At 40.6% G+C, this 19,625-nt stretch overlaps 2 protein-coding genes across 8 annotated transcripts in view; both read right to left on the bottom strand.

Moving 5' to 3' along the window:
* PKD2L2 (polycystin 2 like 2, transient receptor potential cation channel) overlaps nt 1-12,887 on the bottom strand; it is a 28,997-nt gene extending 16,110 nt beyond the window's left edge. Inside the window, exons 1-7 of the mRNA XM_054976356.1 lie at nt 12,872-12,887; nt 10,860-10,961; nt 7,629-7,762; nt 5,306-5,562; nt 3,549-3,764; nt 2,095-2,323; nt 525-695 (exon numbers count right to left, since the gene is read on the bottom strand). Of these exons, the coding sequence (XP_054832331.1) occupies nt 525-695; nt 2,095-2,323; nt 3,549-3,764; nt 5,306-5,562; nt 7,629-7,762; nt 10,860-10,961; nt 12,872-12,887 (1,125 nt within the window). The remainder of the gene's footprint in view (nt 1-524; nt 696-2,094; nt 2,324-3,548; nt 3,765-5,305; nt 5,563-7,628; nt 7,763-10,859; nt 10,962-12,871) is intronic.
* A 4,896-nt stretch (nt 12,888-17,783) lies between these two features.
* MYOT (myotilin) overlaps nt 17,784-19,625 on the bottom strand; it is a 64,580-nt gene continuing 62,738 nt past the window's right edge. For all 7 annotated transcript variants that reach the window (XM_054975368.1, XM_054975367.1, XM_054975369.1 and 4 more), the window contains 2 exons: nt 19,376-19,509; nt 17,784-18,404 (listed from right to left, as the gene is read on the bottom strand). In XM_054975368.1, coding sequence (XP_054831343.1) covers nt 18,229-18,404; nt 19,376-19,509 — 310 coding nt within the window. In that variant the 3' untranslated portion in view covers nt 17,784-18,228. The remainder of the gene's footprint in view (nt 18,405-19,375; nt 19,510-19,625) is intronic.

The following is a 19,625-nucleotide window of genomic DNA, read 5'->3' as shown; positions in this document are numbered from 1 at the left end:
TCATTTCCCATTTGCTGCTGGCTGGAAGTAGTATACAAACATTGTAGGTAGTTTGTGCCACCAGTCTGCACCAGTCCAAACACAGTGCTTCTAAAACAGTGCACATATACATTAGCGGTCCACTGATACTAGAGAGAGAATTGCAATGAATAAAGAATGTCCAAAATCCAAAACTTCATCTTTAAGAAGTATTGTATAAGAGCTGGAAGGAGATTTCCACCTCCTAAATTTTATTATTTCTGTATTTTTAACTGCTATGGGAAAGGGTGACAAATTAGAGACCATCTTTTCTGTCATGGTGTTCCAGTGACAGAGGAAGCCACATATATCTTCAAGCTTCTCCCTGATAATAAGCTACCAGGGGTCTATTCAGAATGTCAGAAATCATGAGAGGCCAAATGGGACAAACTTATAAACTCATGAAAATATTCCTCAGTCCCATATTAAGCTCCTCTTTTGAAGTTTGCCCTCACAGTATACAATACAAACTTCATTAATATACTCAGAAATAGTGAACAGAGTACCTTTATCCATGCAAAGAAGACAGTCACTGAAATCACATTATTGTAATGTGTCTGCCAGAACGCAAGAAAATAAAAGTCTGGATAGGAGAATGAATTGGAGAGCAGATTTTCCATCAGCCTGGCTACTTCCACAGTGCGGTAAACATTGAAGGCAATAGCTAAAATAGATAACTGAATAAAGACACACACACACATTAATGGCTTCTACAGACTAGATTTTTCTTATATAGCCTTTCTGCTTGAGTGAGGCTAATCATTAAAGGAGTTGGGAAAATAAGTCATGCATGTCTGCAAAGCTTGTATGTTCTGAGAGAAGTCAATGGAGGTAAAGCATGTATAAAAGGAGTTTTATTTCAGGAAACAACTTATTCTTGTTAAATCTCAGAATATCATGGGGATCTTTTTTTTTGGTTTAGGAATGAAGTACTCGGGTTTGCAGTGCTGTACAATTGCCACCTTGTTTTTTTTCTTGTTAGAGCATTGTGAAAGAGGATACTTTAGGTATATCTGTTCTGTTTCACAGATATGTGAAATTGCTTTGCTTATGAATGCACCCAGTTTAAATCATATACATGCCAACTTATACTTGGCAAGTGGGCCATGTTGAACACACACTTTGGTTGGTTTAGCCTGGTTATAGAACAGTGCAAAGTATGCTAAACTGCCAAGATTCCCAAAGGTGATCATACTGAGATCTGAAACTTTCATGGAAAGTGAATGGACACATTAATAGCACATGAACCAGAAGGAGGCAGCACTCAGATTGCACATAGTTCCAGCTTCCATGCTAGATGTTTACTCTGCTAAATACCTCAGCAGTATTGGGATAAAGCAATGAGAGGCCCAGGCACGTAGACAGAATTTTTGTTTTGGTAGCATAACAGTGACAATATAAAAGTTGATTTAAATGGCCTCCATGTAGACCTCTCTGAAAAGGCATTCCTTCTGGAAGCATACAATATACCATGTTTAAAAGTTCCTTATGATGGGTGGGATCCAGACTGTGTTATGCATGAATGGAAGGCCCTTTTGCTTGCAAAAGTTCTGATTTCTCTGTTTTCTCCTTCAACTGCAACTTCTTCCTGCACATACATAAACCATTCTAGATGGTCCTTTGACTTTCAGGATCTGGGGGGGGGGTTGGGCGAGGGAGGATGCGAGAGGTCACAGTGGGAAGGAGCAAACTGAAAAGCCCCAAACCCCACTTGTCCTATTCTGGACCCAACATCATCTCTTCACTTGTATGGAGTACTTCAGGGGAAAGGGGTTTACTGTAGCCTCTACATGATGGTTTTACAGACTTTACAGTGTTATCCTTGTACCCCCTTAGGCCACTCAAAACAGAATTTCAGGCCTCAATATGAGAGATGCAATACAGAAACAATTTCCTAAGACTCTTCTAATTCCTGCTCACATCCTTTGTACATCTGTCCCTTCCCCAGCATACTCACTTCCCTCAAGTAGCATGCTGAAAGCATATATCCTCCTCTTCTCTTGCTTTTCCATTATTATATCATAATTACCTTTTCCTGCAGCTGTTTTCAAAAGCACATGTAGCGCTGAGACTTACCAGGAGCAATAATATACCCAGCCAGTTCCAGGCATCTTTAACATATTCTTTTTTTAGTGTTTTCATTTTTATAAATTCTTGGATGGTGAAAGTGATGATGAAGAGGCAGAAGATGATTTCGCAAGAGGCCAAGAAATAATCATAATAGGTGACATATCTGAGAAGCTTAACTGAGTAAAACTGCCAAGAAGGGAGGACTCCACCTGTTGCAGGAAATTCTAGAACCAGCCTGGAAAGGAAAGCAATAGCAGCTGGGTCTTCCATAAAACTATCATGCTGTAGCCTGTTTTTTAAAAAATGCATTATGAAATGCATACCTACGGATTCAAAATGATAAAACTGACCTATCCTAATCTTAAAAGTTCTGCACGGTGATTACCAGTAAATAATAAAAAAAATTTTACCCCTCAAAGTCTGTTTTTTATTTATTTAGTGGACATATTAGCCACAGTCTCCAAAAATGCTCAAATGAATGAAGACACAAAATTACAACCAGCAAATTAAAAAATATAAAGAAAATTCTACAAAGACAATTAACAAAGCACTATAGGCATTACAAAGGGTACAATATTACAAAAGAATTAACACACTGCCTGGTCAAATAGAAAGGTATGCATTTGGCACTTTGCTTACAGTGAACCTCTGTTCAGAGCCAAGATACTAACATTGAAAAGGCCCTGTCTCTAGCCACTCATCATCTCATTTCTGAAAAACGTAGAACTGGGCCTTTAACGCTGATCTTATCTGTTGGGTATGTTCACACAGAGCATAGTGTTTCTTAAAATGCCTAGGTCTCAGCCCATTTAAGGGCTGTAAAGACAAACACTAGCACTTTGAATTGTCTCCGGAAATAAATTGGCAACCAATGACATTTTCAGGAACAGGTAGCATATGACCTCCGACTCACACAAGTCAGTAACCTTCTACTGCATATTGTACCATTTGAAGGTTCCAAATAGTCTTTAAAGGCAACCCCATAAACATTGTATTACAGTAGTCTAATCTGGATGTGAAAGATTTTGGCCTATTTTAGTGTCTAATGCAATTAGCATAGTCTGGATTACATTTTTTCTGAGCCATATCATCACCATCATCATCATCATCATCATCATCATCATCATCATCATCAGTAGTAGTAGTAGTAGTAGTAGTAGTAGTAGTAGTAGTAGTATTTGAATTATAACAGGAATGAGTTTCCCATGAAGTATGGACTCAAGCATATTAATCAACAATACAGTACAAGGAATAAGTGTACTTGTGTCTATTGAATAGAAAAAAGTGGGTATTTATTTATTTTTAAAGTGCCTCACCCTCAGTTTACAAACATTAAAACTGCAATAAATAAATATATCACTTTTATATCCTGGAAATACTGATTCCAGAAAGGACAAAAGACAACCAAGTACCTTCCAGTTAAAAATGGAATCTCAAGAGCAGTGAATGTAAAAGCTTACCTGACTACGCAAAAGAGGTTCACATTGGCATTATACATTGAAAAGTCAATGAAGACAACCCTCGTCCCTCTGGTAAGCCAACCTTGTTCCTTGAGATAGGTGAGCTTGTCTACACTTGCATTCTTTGACCTGGGCAAGGTGAATTTAAATCCTCCACTACTATATAGACCGATAAGACCCGAATACCACAGTGACTGATAAGTGGAATACCGCCACCTGTTGGAAAGGAATGGGTACAATTTCACAGAAATATCTTCCCCACTCCCATGGTTTATTCACTTTGGGATGTAGCCTGAATTCTTCTTAGAGTACATAGGAATTTCTCCTCTTCTCATAATGGCATTTAGTTCCATGCACAATGAGTATAATTCTTCTTTACATGCGCACCAGTGCCTATGCACAGAGTGATCCCAATAGAATTCAACAGAGTTCTCCCTCACAATATACAGTATACAGGTGAGTTTGTCAAAACAGATTTAGAAGGGTATTGGACACTTGTCCGTATATCAGATCATGTAACTAGACCGAGTAGATGGGGAGGATTGGATGTGGTATGGAAAATATGGTAGGTACGCACAGACTTCCCATTCTCCATAATGGTCCACTGCACTGCCTGCTTACCTTCAAAGGTATGCACAGAGGAGAGAGAAGGAAAATCGACCTCTGGGCACATCACTAACATGGGGAAAGATCATACTCTTTAAGTTTAATACATATATACCCCGCTTTTTGGTTCACATGCCCAAAGCAGGTGAAAAATAAGTGCCAAAACAATTTTACAAATAATTAACTTTAGCAAATATGTAATCTTGCAGCAAATACGCATAATTGAAATCTCTTTTTAAAAATCTCATCAGGCACTTAAAGGATATTTATTATACCAATTCCCCATTTTTACATGGCTGTCTGAATGACCCAAGATCCTGACTAGGCCCATATCTATTAAACTTCAGCAATAATGAACAATCAGGTGCTCCTAACACCATTCCTTGGCCTAAGTGGTTTCAAAGGTGATGAGAGAAGAGCAATGGCAAATATGTCATCTTGGCAGATCTCTGAATTGTCATGGAACTATTAATACAGAACTGTCTGAGAATAATTATGTCAAATAATTAGGACAGCGTATTGGACTCCCATTGGGTAACAGTGCATTTCAATAGTTATCCAGGGTCACATATTTGTTTCCTAGAAATATGAATTTTGCTCATGATATAGTAAACAAATGTTTAAATTTGGTGGATTCTCACTTGGCTAACTGTCATGTTTCACTAGCAACCACAGTTTCCCAAGGATGACAGCTTTTACTGCATTTATACCTCACTGTCTCTCCAATGAGGACCCAAAGGGGCTTACAACACTGTTCTTTCATCCTCTATTTTATTCTCACAGCAACAACAACCCTGCGAGGTAGGTTAGGTTGAGAAAGACAACTGGGCCAAGGTCACATTGTGAGCTTCCATGGTACAGTGTGAATTAAAACCTGAATCTCCCCCAATCTTAAACTTTTAACCACTGTAGGCAGATAAGTGTTTGAGGTGAGTATGGTGGTTAGACTGGGCATACTACTGTTCTCTCCCTAATCCCTTTTGCACATAGGGCCTTGTATTATTGGTCTGCCTGAGCAATGCAAAAGTATTAACAGTGGGATTTTGCAGTCCTTTACAACAAAGGCAAATCCCATTATTAATTTCACTTTTCCTAAACTATGTTCAAATCCGAAAAGAACAGTCATTAAAATGAAAAGTCATTATACTTACTCAGTGTCATTCTTAAGGCCAAAGGGTTCTTTATCCTCTGAAACATATCGATATGGACCATAGCACTCTTTTATAAATGCCCGGAAAGAGGGATAGATAGAACATGTGTCGTTACGGATTTTTAACTGCCTGACTTGGGCTACTCCTAACAATAAGTTCTCGTAGTAGATATGACTAGTATTTCTGTCAACAGTTATAGAATGTTGAATATACGACGTGTCCCAATAAAGGCCATCCAGAAGAGGTCCTTGTATATACTGTATTACATGACATAAAAGGAAACAAATGTTATATTTAACACAGAAAGCCCACCCTTTGAAACATTTTTACTAGAGCTTTAAATAGTTTGAATTTCTATTGTATTATTTAAATAGTTTGAATTTCTATTGTATTATGTATTATGAATTTCTTTTCTAATATGCTGGGTCACACAGTAGGCACAAAAGATATTTAACTCTTTTTTATTTTTGTTGTTTTATATATTTCATCTAGGCAACCAATACAAAATCAGTGGCTTCCAACTGACAAGGTAAGAGCATGAATTGTGGGTAAGCTCTGTATATGTGGAGATCTGTGTCTATTGATTATTTACACTTTCCAAGGTGGCTCACAATATCCAATTAAAGCCTTATCCAGAAATACTTTAAAGTTAGGCTTTCATGCATGCAAATCAGAATCCTTGCATATGAATGGGAGGTACTAGTTGGTGGTCAACATTTTCTTTGTTAACTACAGTAAATTATCAGTCTTTAAGATTGTAGTAATACATTCATGATAATTTTTTAAAACCCACCTCCCTTTACAGATGATTATCAGTGACTCCATGGGCATCTCACACATGGTGACCCAGGTAAAGTCCACTTAAAAGTACGTGGCTATTTGACAGCTATCCACATAGCTATCCACACAGCATCCTTAAAGGGTTGCTGAAAAAATACTGAAATAGCCTACATGAAGTGAAGTGCTGAGAGCAATGAAGAAAGAGTATCACATATAAATAATGAATAGTACATGTACAAACTGCACTTAAAGTACAAACCGAGTGTATCAAGGTAAACTACACTGTTTAAATTCTTTGGGCAACTAGGACAAAGGAAATGTGGCAAGCCAATGTTGTGTAGCAGTTATGGTTTTGAACTAAGATTTAGGTTAACCAGGTTTGAATCTCCGCTCTTCCATGGAAAGTTGCTGGGTGACTTTGGGGCAGTTGTACGCTCTCAGTCTAACTTACCACACAGGGTTGTTGTGAGGATAGTATGGAGGAGAGAAGACTGATGTCAGCCATTTTGGGTCCCCATTGGGGTGAAAGATGATTTATAAATGAAGTAAATAAAATAAAAACTTAATTAAAATGGTGGTGACGAGAGTGGAAACATCAAATAAACAAGTTACTACAACCCTATTATGTTACAACCAGCCTGCCATCATTGTTAAAAGGTCTAATTCTTAATTTTTACTTCCAGATATGTTTCTCCTTGCCTATTTCCTAGCAATCAAGCTATTCGGGGGCTCTAAATCATGATATATCTCATCCTTATAGATCAACTTGAAATAGCCTATTGCTGGACATAGATGAATGAGAGAAACCATATATGCAAGCCAGGTGAGAGGCTCCTCAGTTTAGGAAAATATGAAATGTGCACAGGAATAGACTTCTGTATACAGTTCATCCTCCTGGATTTGTGCTCAGGTACAAAAAAGGGAGCTGTATGAAGAACAAACCTCACACAGTGGTGTGAGAAGGAAGAAGAATGACCAATTGGCTCTGAGGACGTTATAGCCCACCCTCACCAAAAACAGGCAGCATCAATTAACTGTTCAACAAAGGACACCCTCAAATGCACCAAGGCACACACAGATCACTAGTACATACAAGAAAACCTGCGTTAGGAACAATAAGTGCTGAGAGCCAGTGTGGTTAGAGTATTAGACTAGGATCTGGGAGACTCTGGTTTGAATCTCCACTCTGCCGTTGAAGCTTGTTGGGTGACCTTGGGCCAATCATACTCTCTCAGCATAACCTAACTGACAGGGCTGTTGTGAAGATAAAATGGAGGGGAGAATTATTATTTAAGCCACCATGAGTCCCCATTGGGGAAAAAGGTGGAGTATAAATGAAGCAAATAAAATAAATGCTAGGGAAACTTTTTTATAAGAAATAAATGTGACTTTCTTGACCAGGTAATTGTAGTTGAATGATCCTGGGCAAAGGTTTTCTAATGGATGCCTGAACAAAATTCTTGTTTAGAACTACAGTTTTAAAAATGCTCTCTCTTGGTTCCTAAACAAATAGAAATTTTTTAAAAAATAAATAAATTTTTACCTTCCAAAAGTCAGCAACGCTTCCAATGGACTTGAAGTTAGTTTTATCTGTTTCTGACACAGAGGTGTCCAGAAAGAGAGTTGACATGACTTTGTTTAGGTAATACATATTTGTGCTCACCATCCCAAATGTTACTAAAAAAGAAAGCAGGGGAAAATCTTACACAACCAAGTGAGAGAAGAGGGTTGTTTGGATTAGTAAACAACAAATTTGCCATGCTTATTAACAGAAATCCAGAACAGAAATTCTTTCTTTGCTTTTTAATAGGCCAAATACCACAAGGACCGTGCAGATGACGATTGTTTAAGCTATATTAACAACATCCATTTTACCTCACACACCTAAAGTTGACAGTGAACCCGATATAGTCAAATAAAATGAGAGTGTCAGTAGTAAGGTGGTTTGCAACTCTCCAGCCTGAGGAACTTATTTTTGGTAAAGTGATATAAAATAACAAGAAACGCCTGGATCAGGGATTGTGTGACATCCCCCCCTTCCAATCTCATCTCATATAAAACCCATATATTAATAAACCCTTTCTAGGTGACAACTAGGTTTTTCAGGTCTCCTTACCCTCCCGGTGAGGGAGGGAAGCTGGCACTCATCTCTTGGATGTCATCTCTCACGTGCGCTCCCTACACAGGTCCTGCACAGTGCTCCTACGATCCCAAATCGGCCTGACATGAAGCTCAGGAGCATTCCCAGGGTCTGTGTGATAACATCACTCCAGGGAGAGCATGCCCTGAAAGGCCTATTCCAGTGCTTCCCCTTCCACACCGGCTAGGTGAGTGGTAGCAGGGTGTCTGTGTGGAGGCTGGGAGCGAAGGATCCCCCACACCCACCAGGGGATCTGCAACACTAATGACGACCAATGTTTGGGAAGTAGGTTATGTGGAGCACTAAATGACAAACTATCTTGGGTATATATAGCAATTTGCAAACATAGTTTTCTATATGCACTGTAAAGTTTCGGCATGTAAATATTTGTACGTGTTTTATTTCAGATAAATAATGTGAAGTTTTGAATGCATATTCACTGTGGTTAAAAAATCAGGCCTCTTAAGAAAAAAGGAGGAGGATTGTAGCTATACCTAGGGGGCTGTGATTGTATCATAGCTGTGCCCAAGGGGGCAGAGTGAACTGCAGTTTAGGCAGAGTTGTTCCAAGTTGAGTGCATTCAGGGCTTTTTTTCCAGCAAGAACGCAGTGGAACGGAGTTCCGGCACCTCTTGAAAATGGTCACATGGCTGGTGGCTCCGCCCCCAGATCGCCGGACAGAGGGGAGTTTAGATTGCCCTCCACGCAGTGGCATGGAGGGCAATCTAAACTCCCCTCTGTCTGGAGATCCGGGGGCAGGGACACCGGCCATGTGACCATTTTCGCCAAAGGCTATTTAACCTTTTAAAAAATCCCCCCTTGTTCCAGCTGACCCAGTGACATCATTGCATGGTCCTGAGTTCCATCACTGAGTTCCACCACCTCTTTTTCCAGAAAAAAAGCCCTGAGTGCATTGTTAAAGTGTTGATCAGAGCTGTTCTGGAAAAAGAGGGAGAAGGAATGAAGTGCTGCAATGTGAGGGAAGTCTGTGTGTTCTTTTCTTTATGGATATTATTAGCCTAAGTGGCAACTGAGGGAAAAATACGTCTGTGTGAATTAGTTAATTTAGAAATGTTTGAAGATCTGCACCTATCTTGAAACTATTATGCATATGTACTAGAGATGGGCATGAGCTGGGAAAATTCTGAACTGTGTGGTTTGTGGTTCGTTGCATTTCCTGAACCATGAACCACGAACTTTCACAAACTTGCCCCGGTTTGCAAACCGGTTCATTTGGTTTGTGAAAAAATCACTTCTGGGTCAGCAGAAGGTCTGCAGAGAGCCCATCCCCCATTGTCTGGGAAACTGATTGATTGGCACCAGGCTGTCTGTGGTGACGAACTGAAATATGAAACAAATGAATCAGGCTAAAATTCATCACAGTTTGTGAGAAATGAGCTCCCACTAACCGACCCAGTTCATGATGAACTTCGGTTCATTTTTCGGTTGTGCTCGCCTCTAATTTGTACTAATAACTCTATTTTTATTTAAGTAAAAAGTCTATTTCATTAATACAGATGTAATGCTGGTTGGAAAGGCTAATGTTCTACAGGAATTGTCCACTTGCCTTAGATGGAGTGAAGTTGGCTTTTTCAGAGCAGGCTAAGACCTTGGAGTGTTCACGGACCCTGCCTTGCTCTTTGAAAATCAGGTTAGTATGGTGGCCCAGAGTGCTTTTTACCAGCTGCATCTGGTGCGCCAACTCTCTCTCTCTACCTTAACTCAGCAGTTCTGGCCACGCCAATCCATGCTTCTATAACCTCATGGTTGCATTGTGCTGTATGTGGGGCTTGCACTGTATGTGACGACAATCCAGAAACTACAACTGGTCCAGAATGCAGCAGCCTGACTACTGTCAGGGGTTAGCTTCTGAGAATGTTACCCATTTTGAAACAGCTACATTGGCTGCCAATTCGTTTCCGAGTTCAATTCAAGGTGTTGATCATGACCTTTAAAGTCCTTCACAGCCTGAGACCCACATATTTGAAGGATTGTCTCTTTTCATATGTCCCCGTGTGCTAGCTGTGATCCTCAGGCAGCCATTTGTTGGCTGTCCTATCTGGCATCAACCTGAATCCACTCCTTTTCCATCGTGGACCCTGCTCTGTGGAATAGGTTCCCTGAGAATGTGAAAGGAGCCCCATCCTTGGATATATTCAGGAGGCACTGCAAGGCCTGTCTGTTTGCCAAGCCTTTGAGGGGGTTTGAAAGGCAGGCAGCTTTTAAGGGGGGAAGAGATTTGAGGATTGTGACTTTATTTTGGTTTAATTGTAAATGGTTTACGCTACTATTGTAAGCTGCTTTGAATTATATGAAAATGCTGGGTATAAATGTTTCAATAAACAACTAGTATAAAGGATCTCTTTACTGCACAGCCAACGCTACATGCTGACTGTTCTGTCAATCTACCAAATATAAATAAGCTTTTCTATACTGTCGATCAAACTGAGTGAGAACTAAGGCCTTGGGTGGCTGCAAAAATCTTTTGGAAACATTAAGGAAGCCAGGGAGGCGGCAATGTACTGGTCTCATAAAGGGGGTAAAGCACTACATACACCTTGAAAGATATGTCCTTCTTTGTACTCTATAAAATGTTTGCAGGAAAAACAATTATCCTTTTTGCTCATTGACTTACATATACATAGATCTGTAAGGAAAATTACGTAGATCAATAGCTCTCGAAGGGTAGCTTTCATTTCTAATTCTCTGCTTCGGGTCAGCCGTGGCTTCACAACACCTGTAATGTGTGACATTTGCAAAGTGACACAGTAGGAAAGTGCATAACTAGAAGCCTGAGATACTATTGCCCTGCCTAAGTGAGCAGTAGATTTGATTCCAGTAGCACCTTAAACACCAACAATATTTTCAGGATGTAAGCTTTTGTCAGTCAAAGCTCCCTTTGTCAGATACCAATAGGAATGAGGATCCCTGAGCCACTATTTCCCTGACAGAAAGTGGGAGCGGTATAGCAAAGAAAGGGCATCAGGATGCAAAGCTACAAGGTAGCTTGATTAGAACAGGCTGCTGTCTGTATGTCCTGCTAGGTTTCCAGAAAAATGTGGTTAGCAACTCTTGGAAACTCACTGCTCTGCTACACAGACCTAGATCGGAAGACACGTACGTGTTTTAGAGCCTAGTGCCCAAACTCCCCTTTCCCACCAGTTTTAATCTGCCGTACCCCCCCCCCCGGTACCAGACACTAGCGAGGAAGAGGGCGGGGACATCAGAGCCTTGGAGGGCAGGGGGAGCTTGGCCTGCGACGCCTCCGGCAAGGAGGTGCTAAAGAGCTCCGGGCATGCGTGTGGCGAAACGCAGAGCGCCGCGCTGAGGGCAGCTGGGCTGGACTCCGGCTAAAGGGACGGGAGGTGCCGCGGCTTGGCATGGCCCAGCAGCCCCACCCACCGGCGCTTCGTCCGCCTGGTGCGCCTGTTGCGCTCGCGTCCTGGCCGGCGGGCTGGGTCTTCTGTAGCTCCATGGTGAGCCACGGAAGGGAACTAAAAGGAGCGGCCCAGCCGCGGTCGTTTAACCGCTCCGCGTTCAGATGATAAACGGCGCGCTCGGGCAGAGGGCGGGGCTCGGTTGCGGCGGCTCTGGGCAGTTTCCCCAGCCAGAGGGGGACGGAAAGCCTGCCAACAAAATGAAACAAACCCGGCCCTAGCACAGAGACCGAGAAAGCCTCACAGCCTAATCTACCTGGCAGGGGTGTTGTGCGAATAAAATGGGAAGAAGAACCAGACGCTCCTTGGAAGAAGGCCAGAGTAAAAATGTCAAAATAAAATGCATGTCCTGAGGGGGATTAGACGCCACAGACTCCATCATACTTTTGCACTCCCAAGTCGAACCGTCTTTCCTAAGATGCGAGCCTTACTGAATTGTGTGCATAGGATCGCCTTCTTAGCAGTTGCGCAGATGGCAGAGTTTCGTCAGGTAGAAGAAGAGACTGCACCTGCTGAGATGCTGTATACAATTATGAAAGGTACAAGAGCTATAGCCTCCTTTGTTTCTCATCGCTCACATTCTTTGAGGAGGTCTGGATATGGAAGAAAAGCCCCTGAACGCTGGAAATTAAGATATATTTTCGTTTCTACCTATATTTAAACTTATGATTGGGTTGGAAATAATTCCATGGAAAGTAATTCTAATTATGGCCTAGCCCTGATCAGTTTGCGTTTTATACTTACCATTAATTTCCAAGTAAAATCCATGAGCATTGTGTATGGAGAATGTTCTTGTTCCTAAATTAGATGTTGCTGACAAACATGTAAACAAGGACTTGGTCCTTAAATCCCAGTCTTTTGTAATGGTTATTGCATCTTGGAAACCCAGGATTGAATCTACACTTTGCCATGGAAGCTTGCTGGGTGACCTTGGACCAGTCACACACCCGTAGCCTGGCCACCCGTAGCCTGCCAGTCATACACCCTTTTCCTGCCTCTTTCCACCCACCTTTGTCTGCCGCTCTGTCTTCTCCTTTTCCCTCCCCCACCGCCTCTCCCCTATGGCCCAGTTACATGTTGCTGACTGAGCTGGGCCCAGTTGCATAGTAGGGAACTTGCAAGGACTTGCAGGGATACTTCACGTTCCCCTGTATCCCCTTCCCCACACTATTTCCTCTTTCCCTCTTCCTGTTAGCCTCTATATACTCACCTTTCCCTAAGTCCATATCTCCTTCAAACCCACTAAACAACTTACCGTTTATCTTCCCTCCATCTTCAGCTGTATTTCTTAATTTGCTTCATTTATATACTGTATCCACAAAACAGCTTTGATCATTCTCCTTGCCTCCATATTATCCTCATAACAATCCTGAGAGGTAGGTTAGGCTGTGAGAGTGTAACTGAATCAAAGTCACACAAGTGAGCTTCCACAGCAGAGTGGCAATTTGAACCTGGGTCTCCTGTATCCTACTCTGAAACTCTAACTGCTGCACTACACTGGCCTGAGGTGCGTGTGTTGTTGAACAGTAGCAAACAGCCACGTCAGGGAAGGGAAAGAGGACATGATAAGGCGGCGGGGGGGGGGGGGATGAGATGCCCCTGCAAGTCCCTGCAGGCCTTCCTTTTGTATTATTTTAATACCTGGGCTCAGCCCTTGAAGAAATAAAAAGGAATATGTACATTAGAAAAGCCATGCTGAATCAGACCAGTGGTCTCTCTGGTTCACGGAGTAGCTAACCAGTTGGAGAGCCAACAAAGGGACATAGAGGTCAAGGTCTTTCCCAGATGATGACTCCTACTGCTGGTATTCAGAGGTTTACTGACTATTAATATGGAGGTTTCCTTTAGTTACCATGGCCAATGTCCACTGATAGCCCTCTCCCCCATGAATCTAATGCCCTTTAAAAAAAAAATTATTGGATTAGAAATCACTATAATATCCATTACAATCAATTTCCTTTAAATATTCCCGTTCTAACCCCCTCCCTTGCCCCCCCTTTTGTTGACTTCCAACAGTTTTCCAACCCCTTATCCGTTTTTTCCCCCTACTCATTTCAAACTTATTTTATTCTATTAAACATATACTTTCACTCTCTTCTAAGCTTCTCTATTATAACACAGTGCTGTCTCTATTCCCTTTCCCACTTAACTTATCGACTAAATATTACATTCCTGGCATATATTCTTTAATAATAACAATCGTTTATCTAATTTTTGTACTCTATATTCTATCTTATTCATTCTTCTCTCGTCAATATGGGACAAACAATTTGTCCCTTATTCTGCATAACTTTAAGTACTTCTATAAGCATTGTATACATTCACTATAAGTCAGTCAATTTAACTTGTACTCTATATGTTGCTCTTTACTTCCTTCTGTCTTATATTCATTCTATTTTAGTTATATAATTTCTCCATTATACAATTATCTGCCAGAAATAAAATTAGTTGGTTTCTATCCTTATAATTCTTATAATAACACCTCTATTACTTAATACTATATATAGTATTTATATATAGCAAATATTTGCTTAGAATTTCTCATTTAACTCTACTCCCCTTGGTAAAGTCACTTCCCTCTTCTTTTGTTGTATTTCAATAATTTTCAAACTGCCACAGTTCTCCTCCCACCTCCCATTTTTTCACCAAATATTGCTTCAACTTTTCCCAATCCGTGTTGAACTGTCCTGGATCAAGGTCTCTCAGTTTCCTTGTCATTTTGTCCATTTCCGCCATGTACAGCAATTTGTAAATCCAGTCCTCGATAGTTGGCACTTCTTGTACTTTCCAGAATCTAATGCCCTTTTAAAGCTCTCTCTGCTAATAACATTCCATTTATATACCACCCTTCAGGACAACTTAATGCCCACTCAGAGCCTTTTACAAAGTGTGTTGTTATTATCCTCAAGACAATCACCTTGTGAGGTGGGTGGGGCTGAGAGAACTCTGGAAGAGCTGCGACTGGCCCAAGGTCACCCAGCTGGCTTCAAGCAGAGGACTGGGAAATCAAACCTGGTTCTCCAGATTAGAGTCCTGCCACTCTTAACCACTACACCAAACTGGCTATTACTACATCCATTGGCAGTGAATTCCACAATTTAATTACTAATTGAGTAAAGTACTCTTTTCCATCTAGAGTTTATTACTCATCAACATCATTGGGTACCCCCAAGTTCTAATATTGTGGAAGAGGGAGAAAAAAATTCTACTTTCTTCACCCCATGCATGATTTTATAAATCCCTTGTCTTTTTTATCTAAACTGAAAAGCCCCACACTGTTTAGTCTCTCCTTGTAGGAGAGTTGCTCCAATACTAAGTGCCCTTTTCTGTACTTTCTCCAGCTCTGCAATACCCTTTCTGAAATAATGATGACCAGAACTGTGAGCAGTGTGCCAAACAAGACCACATCATAGATCTGTACAGGGGTATTACAACATGGGCCATTTTATTTTCAGCCCCTTTCCCAATAACCCCAGCATGGAATTTTCACTGCTGCCATACACAGAGTCAGTATTTTGATTGAGCTATCCACTGCTACCAGGACATATCTTTCAGTCTCGGTCTCAACCAGCTCAGTCCTCATCAGCTTGTATTTAGAGTTAGGATTTTTCTTTTGTTCCAGTGGGAATCACCTGACACTTAAACTTCATTTTCCATATTGCTGTCTACTCCTCTGCTTTAGAAAGATCCTCTTGTAGCTCTTCACACTTTGGTTTTCATCATCCTGAATAATTTGGTATCATTTGAAAACTTGACCACTATATAGCTATTTCAAACCATTTATAAACAAATTAAATAGCACCTGCCCCACTATTAATACTTATAAATGTCCTTTTTATTTATCAATGCTTACTTTCCTCCATTGTGAAAACTATCAATAATAATAAAACAATAAATAACAATAATAAAGCTGGCTCCTGAGAATGTGGTAAGTGCCTTTCACTTATCAAAAAGGACATACAGCCTTCTTCCCCATGTAAGATCCAGGATTTTCAAAACAGATTATCACTTGTAGGTGTGCTAGAGAGCTCGTGTACTTCTCTTCTTCGATAATAAACACTACCTTTGCTTGAAGATATATATGGGCTATTTCCACATGCCCTTAAAGGGACAGCCCACTTATGGAACCCTGGTGACATCTCTATTTGCAAAATGCTTATGGGCTGTTTGACTTCTGGATTTTCAGCGCCTTTTCTGGGACCGTGGAAAGTGCATTCCCAGAAAAGTCACCAAAAAAACCCAAAACCTAAATGGCCTGCAAGCATTTTGCAAAAGGAGACATCTGAATTCCTGGGGAAAAGCCATTAGCATTCTGTGAGTAGGCTATCCCTATAAGGGTGTGTGGAAATGGCCATAGTATGGTAAGAACAATGCATGTTTATTTTTCTTTATTCCCTTAAATGAAGAATCTTTTCTCTAGCAACGGGTGTTGTCACAGCCTGCTTTTATTGCTACCTTTGTTAAAACTATAAGGGACACTAGCAAAAAGGTTCATGATCATCTCAGGATCTTTGTTCCACACTGTACACACAATGTTCACATTCATGTTATAAGTGTAGACTATCAGAGACCCAGCTTACAAGTGCTGTTGTATAACTCAGCAGGACTGTTAGCAGAGCTCATAGGCAATACATATGTAAAGTACTAGTGGTTGCAAATAATGCGTTCAGAAGGAATACCTTTAACAATGTTACTTCCCTTCACTGCGTGCAAGCTGCTGCTTCCCTGCAAACAGTGCCAAGATTCCCATTACTGGCTCAGGTTTAGAGCGCGGGACTCTAATCTGGAGAGCTGGGTTTGATTCTGCACTCCTCCACTTGAAGCCAGCTGGGTGACCTTGGGCCAGTCACAGCTCTCTGGAGCTCTCTCAGCCCCACCTACCTCCCAAGGTGTTTTGTTGTGGGGATAATAATAACATATTTTGTAAACCGCTCTGAGTGGGCATTAAGTTGTCCTGAAGGGCAGTATATAAATCGAATGTTGTTTTTGTTGTTACTCTTAGTGAATCAATGGTTTAGATAAAATTTGGGCTTTAATTTTTCCAAAATATTTGGAGAACTACATTCCAAAGATCTGTCTTGACTGAGGATTCTGAATCACCACAAAACCCAGAGATATTTTAGCTTTCTTGCCATTGAGTTGTAGGTGGCCACTCACTAGTTTCTACTCTGCTACAACATGCAGTCCTGATTGTGAGGCAATCTGTTATGTAACAGTTTTCAAGAGAATGTCTTATCCCTGGTAGGAACTACTGTGGAAACACTTTGTACAACATTGATAATTATAGGGGTGGTGTGCAGGTATGTTATGTTGCTTTCATACTGAGGTTTTGGCTCTGTCCTTCACAGCAGCACTTATATTATTGTTACTTCTCCATGACAGTAGTGCAGTATCTCTCACTCTGTATCCCCACCACTGACAGGCTTTTTAAAAAAAAGTTGGTAGAGCACTATATTTCTACTGCTTTAAAAAAAGAAACCTGGCAAAAACCTCACCCTTGTTGATAGCATATAAGTGGATTCCCAGAGAGAGGCATCTTCAGCCACATAACAGGAAATCATCCCCATATGGAAGCAGTTATTGCCTCTTTGGAATGGAAGGACCATGTATAGACTATCCCTGAGCTCCTGCTGTAGATCCTTCCCATATACAATTTCTGAATTCCCTTTCCTTTTGAGTTGGTGTAAGTAAGACCTTCTGTCTCATAGCTTCCTTCTCATGGAGCCCATCTTTGTAAAATAATTATCTTTTGACGTATGATCTGTATAAAGCTTTCTTGTGGCCAACTTGTGGAATGTGAGGTTATGCTGTTTTATGATTGCTACACAGTTTCAATTAATGTTCTTTTAATTGGTTATCTGAGTCTCCTTGGTATTCTATCAAGTCTTTAAAAGACGAGATACATGCAATAAATTAACTTACAACATACCAGCTATCTGAGATATAGTTCGAGTGCATGCAAGAGACTGGAATTCTAATTTTCTTGGTCTAGAGACGTTCTTTTTGCAACGCTTGAGCAGTTCTGGAAAAGACTTTAAAAAATACACGCTGGTGTCCAATTTTTTTTTAAAAAAGTTTACCCAATACTTCCTTTAAAGACAAGCATAACTGGCAAGTTTACATGTTGTATTTAAAACTTTATTTGCATGAACATACAACTTTAATTAAAAACACTCAAGATATGTTTAGTATTCAGCCTGCAGAAAATTGTTATACTATTGGGAGTGATATTAACAAAGCAATACAAATAAAAACCTCTTTAAAAATATCTTGTGACTAAGTCTAGATGCCTTCTATACCTCTGCACTTTCATAGTCTGACCTGGTTTCTTGGCCTTTATAATTAAAAATACAAACATTTGATATTTCCCACTGCTACAGTCACACAAGATTGATTTTCATAAATTTGCAAGTCACAACAGCAGGAAGTAAGAGCCAGAGTCAAATTATAAATTAAAAATGTAGTAGATACGATTTCTAATCAGTGCAACCACCACTTAATTGCACCTATGTGCCATACATAAACGTCTGTTGCAGGAGCCCTAGAACTTTTCTTCCTTGTTTTCAGTTAAAGCTCATCACTCTCATAGAGTCCAGACTGTGCTGCCATACGCTGAAACTCTCCTTCATCAGGCAAGAAAGCTTGTTTCACGTCCAAACCTTTGCCATTTAGCGCCAAGTATTTACTAAATGTTGGTCGGACCCTCAGTTGCTTTGGATGTGGAACTGGTTTGTACGTGTGAGCTGAAACAGATTTTTAAAATTATATGACAAGACTTGTACTATACAATCAAATGAAGATCCCCGTTTCATCTTGCTAGTACAGATGAGAGGCATAAGGGACGTAAGCCACAGTTGTCTCTCACAACCAGGACAGGATATAATACTGTCCCTATTGTACAGGTAGCCGAATCCTTCCCTGATGTAGAAAAACCTAAACCAGAGCACTCAGTAGCTACAGAGCCACAGGTGGCTCTTCTAAACCCTTGTCCCCCATGTTTAAAAAATATGGAATAAAATCTAGTGGCACCTTAAAGAATAAGAACATTGATTTTAAAGTGAAGAAGTTGGGCAAAGTACTTGGCCTGGTGGGGCTTGTGGTTGGCAGTTTTTCAGTTTATGGTAACTGTGAATGTGGCTTTCTATGAGCTGTGGAGTGAGTACCACTGACCTAAATCTGTGAAAATCTGTAGATTTAGGTATATCTATCTTTATCTATCTGTGGCGGTTAATTTTAAATGCATGTTAAAATGAGACACTATAGTTCTATCTAAGGGTACCAAAAGCAAAACATACATTTTCTCTCCTGTAATTTATTAAGTTAAGTAACAACTTAGTTCATACCTGAGGGGCATAAATTGTTCTTGGCTGGCAGTCCCTGGGAGCAAAATGAGGGTGAAGACTTCAAAAATTGGTGTCAGCAATGCCATGATGCCGTTTTCCATTTCAGAACCAGAAGTTCTTGCCAACGGCAATCCCCTCTCCCATTTTGCTCCTGCTGCTCCATGGAGTAGCAGCTGGAGCACAGACCTCCAAGGAGAGAAGTTACCCACCACAGTAAGTAACCTGCCAGCTTATTTTTTGATTGATATTGCTTAAGTGGGCATACGTGGGCGTATGTGGTAGTAGTAGCATTGGGTGAAAATAATCAAGAAGATGACACACATGTATTACTTTATACTCTCGTATATTTTTTAAAAAATTATGTTACTTACTGGCCACATCCAATCTGGCATGACAAGTTGCCACTCCTGCCTCATTGACTGCAGATACTGTGTACCAGCCAGCATCTTTCTTAACTACATCATGGATCAACAAGCAGACCTTCCCAGAGGTATCATGAAACATACTGGTGTGAGGAGAAAATATGCACATTAATTGAAACAACGGTTTGCATTTTTCCCCCTCAGTGAAGCAGTGCAGTTATACACATGCATACAAATCATGCTTCAGAATGTTCAGGTT

The sequence above is a fragment of the Eublepharis macularius genome, chromosome 4 (genome assembly GCF_028583425.1).
Source record: "Eublepharis macularius isolate TG4126 chromosome 4, MPM_Emac_v1.0, whole genome shotgun sequence".
NCBI classification, from domain to species: domain Eukaryota; kingdom Metazoa; phylum Chordata; class Lepidosauria; order Squamata; family Eublepharidae; genus Eublepharis; species Eublepharis macularius.
This window is presented reverse-complemented; position numbering and strand designations above follow the sequence as displayed.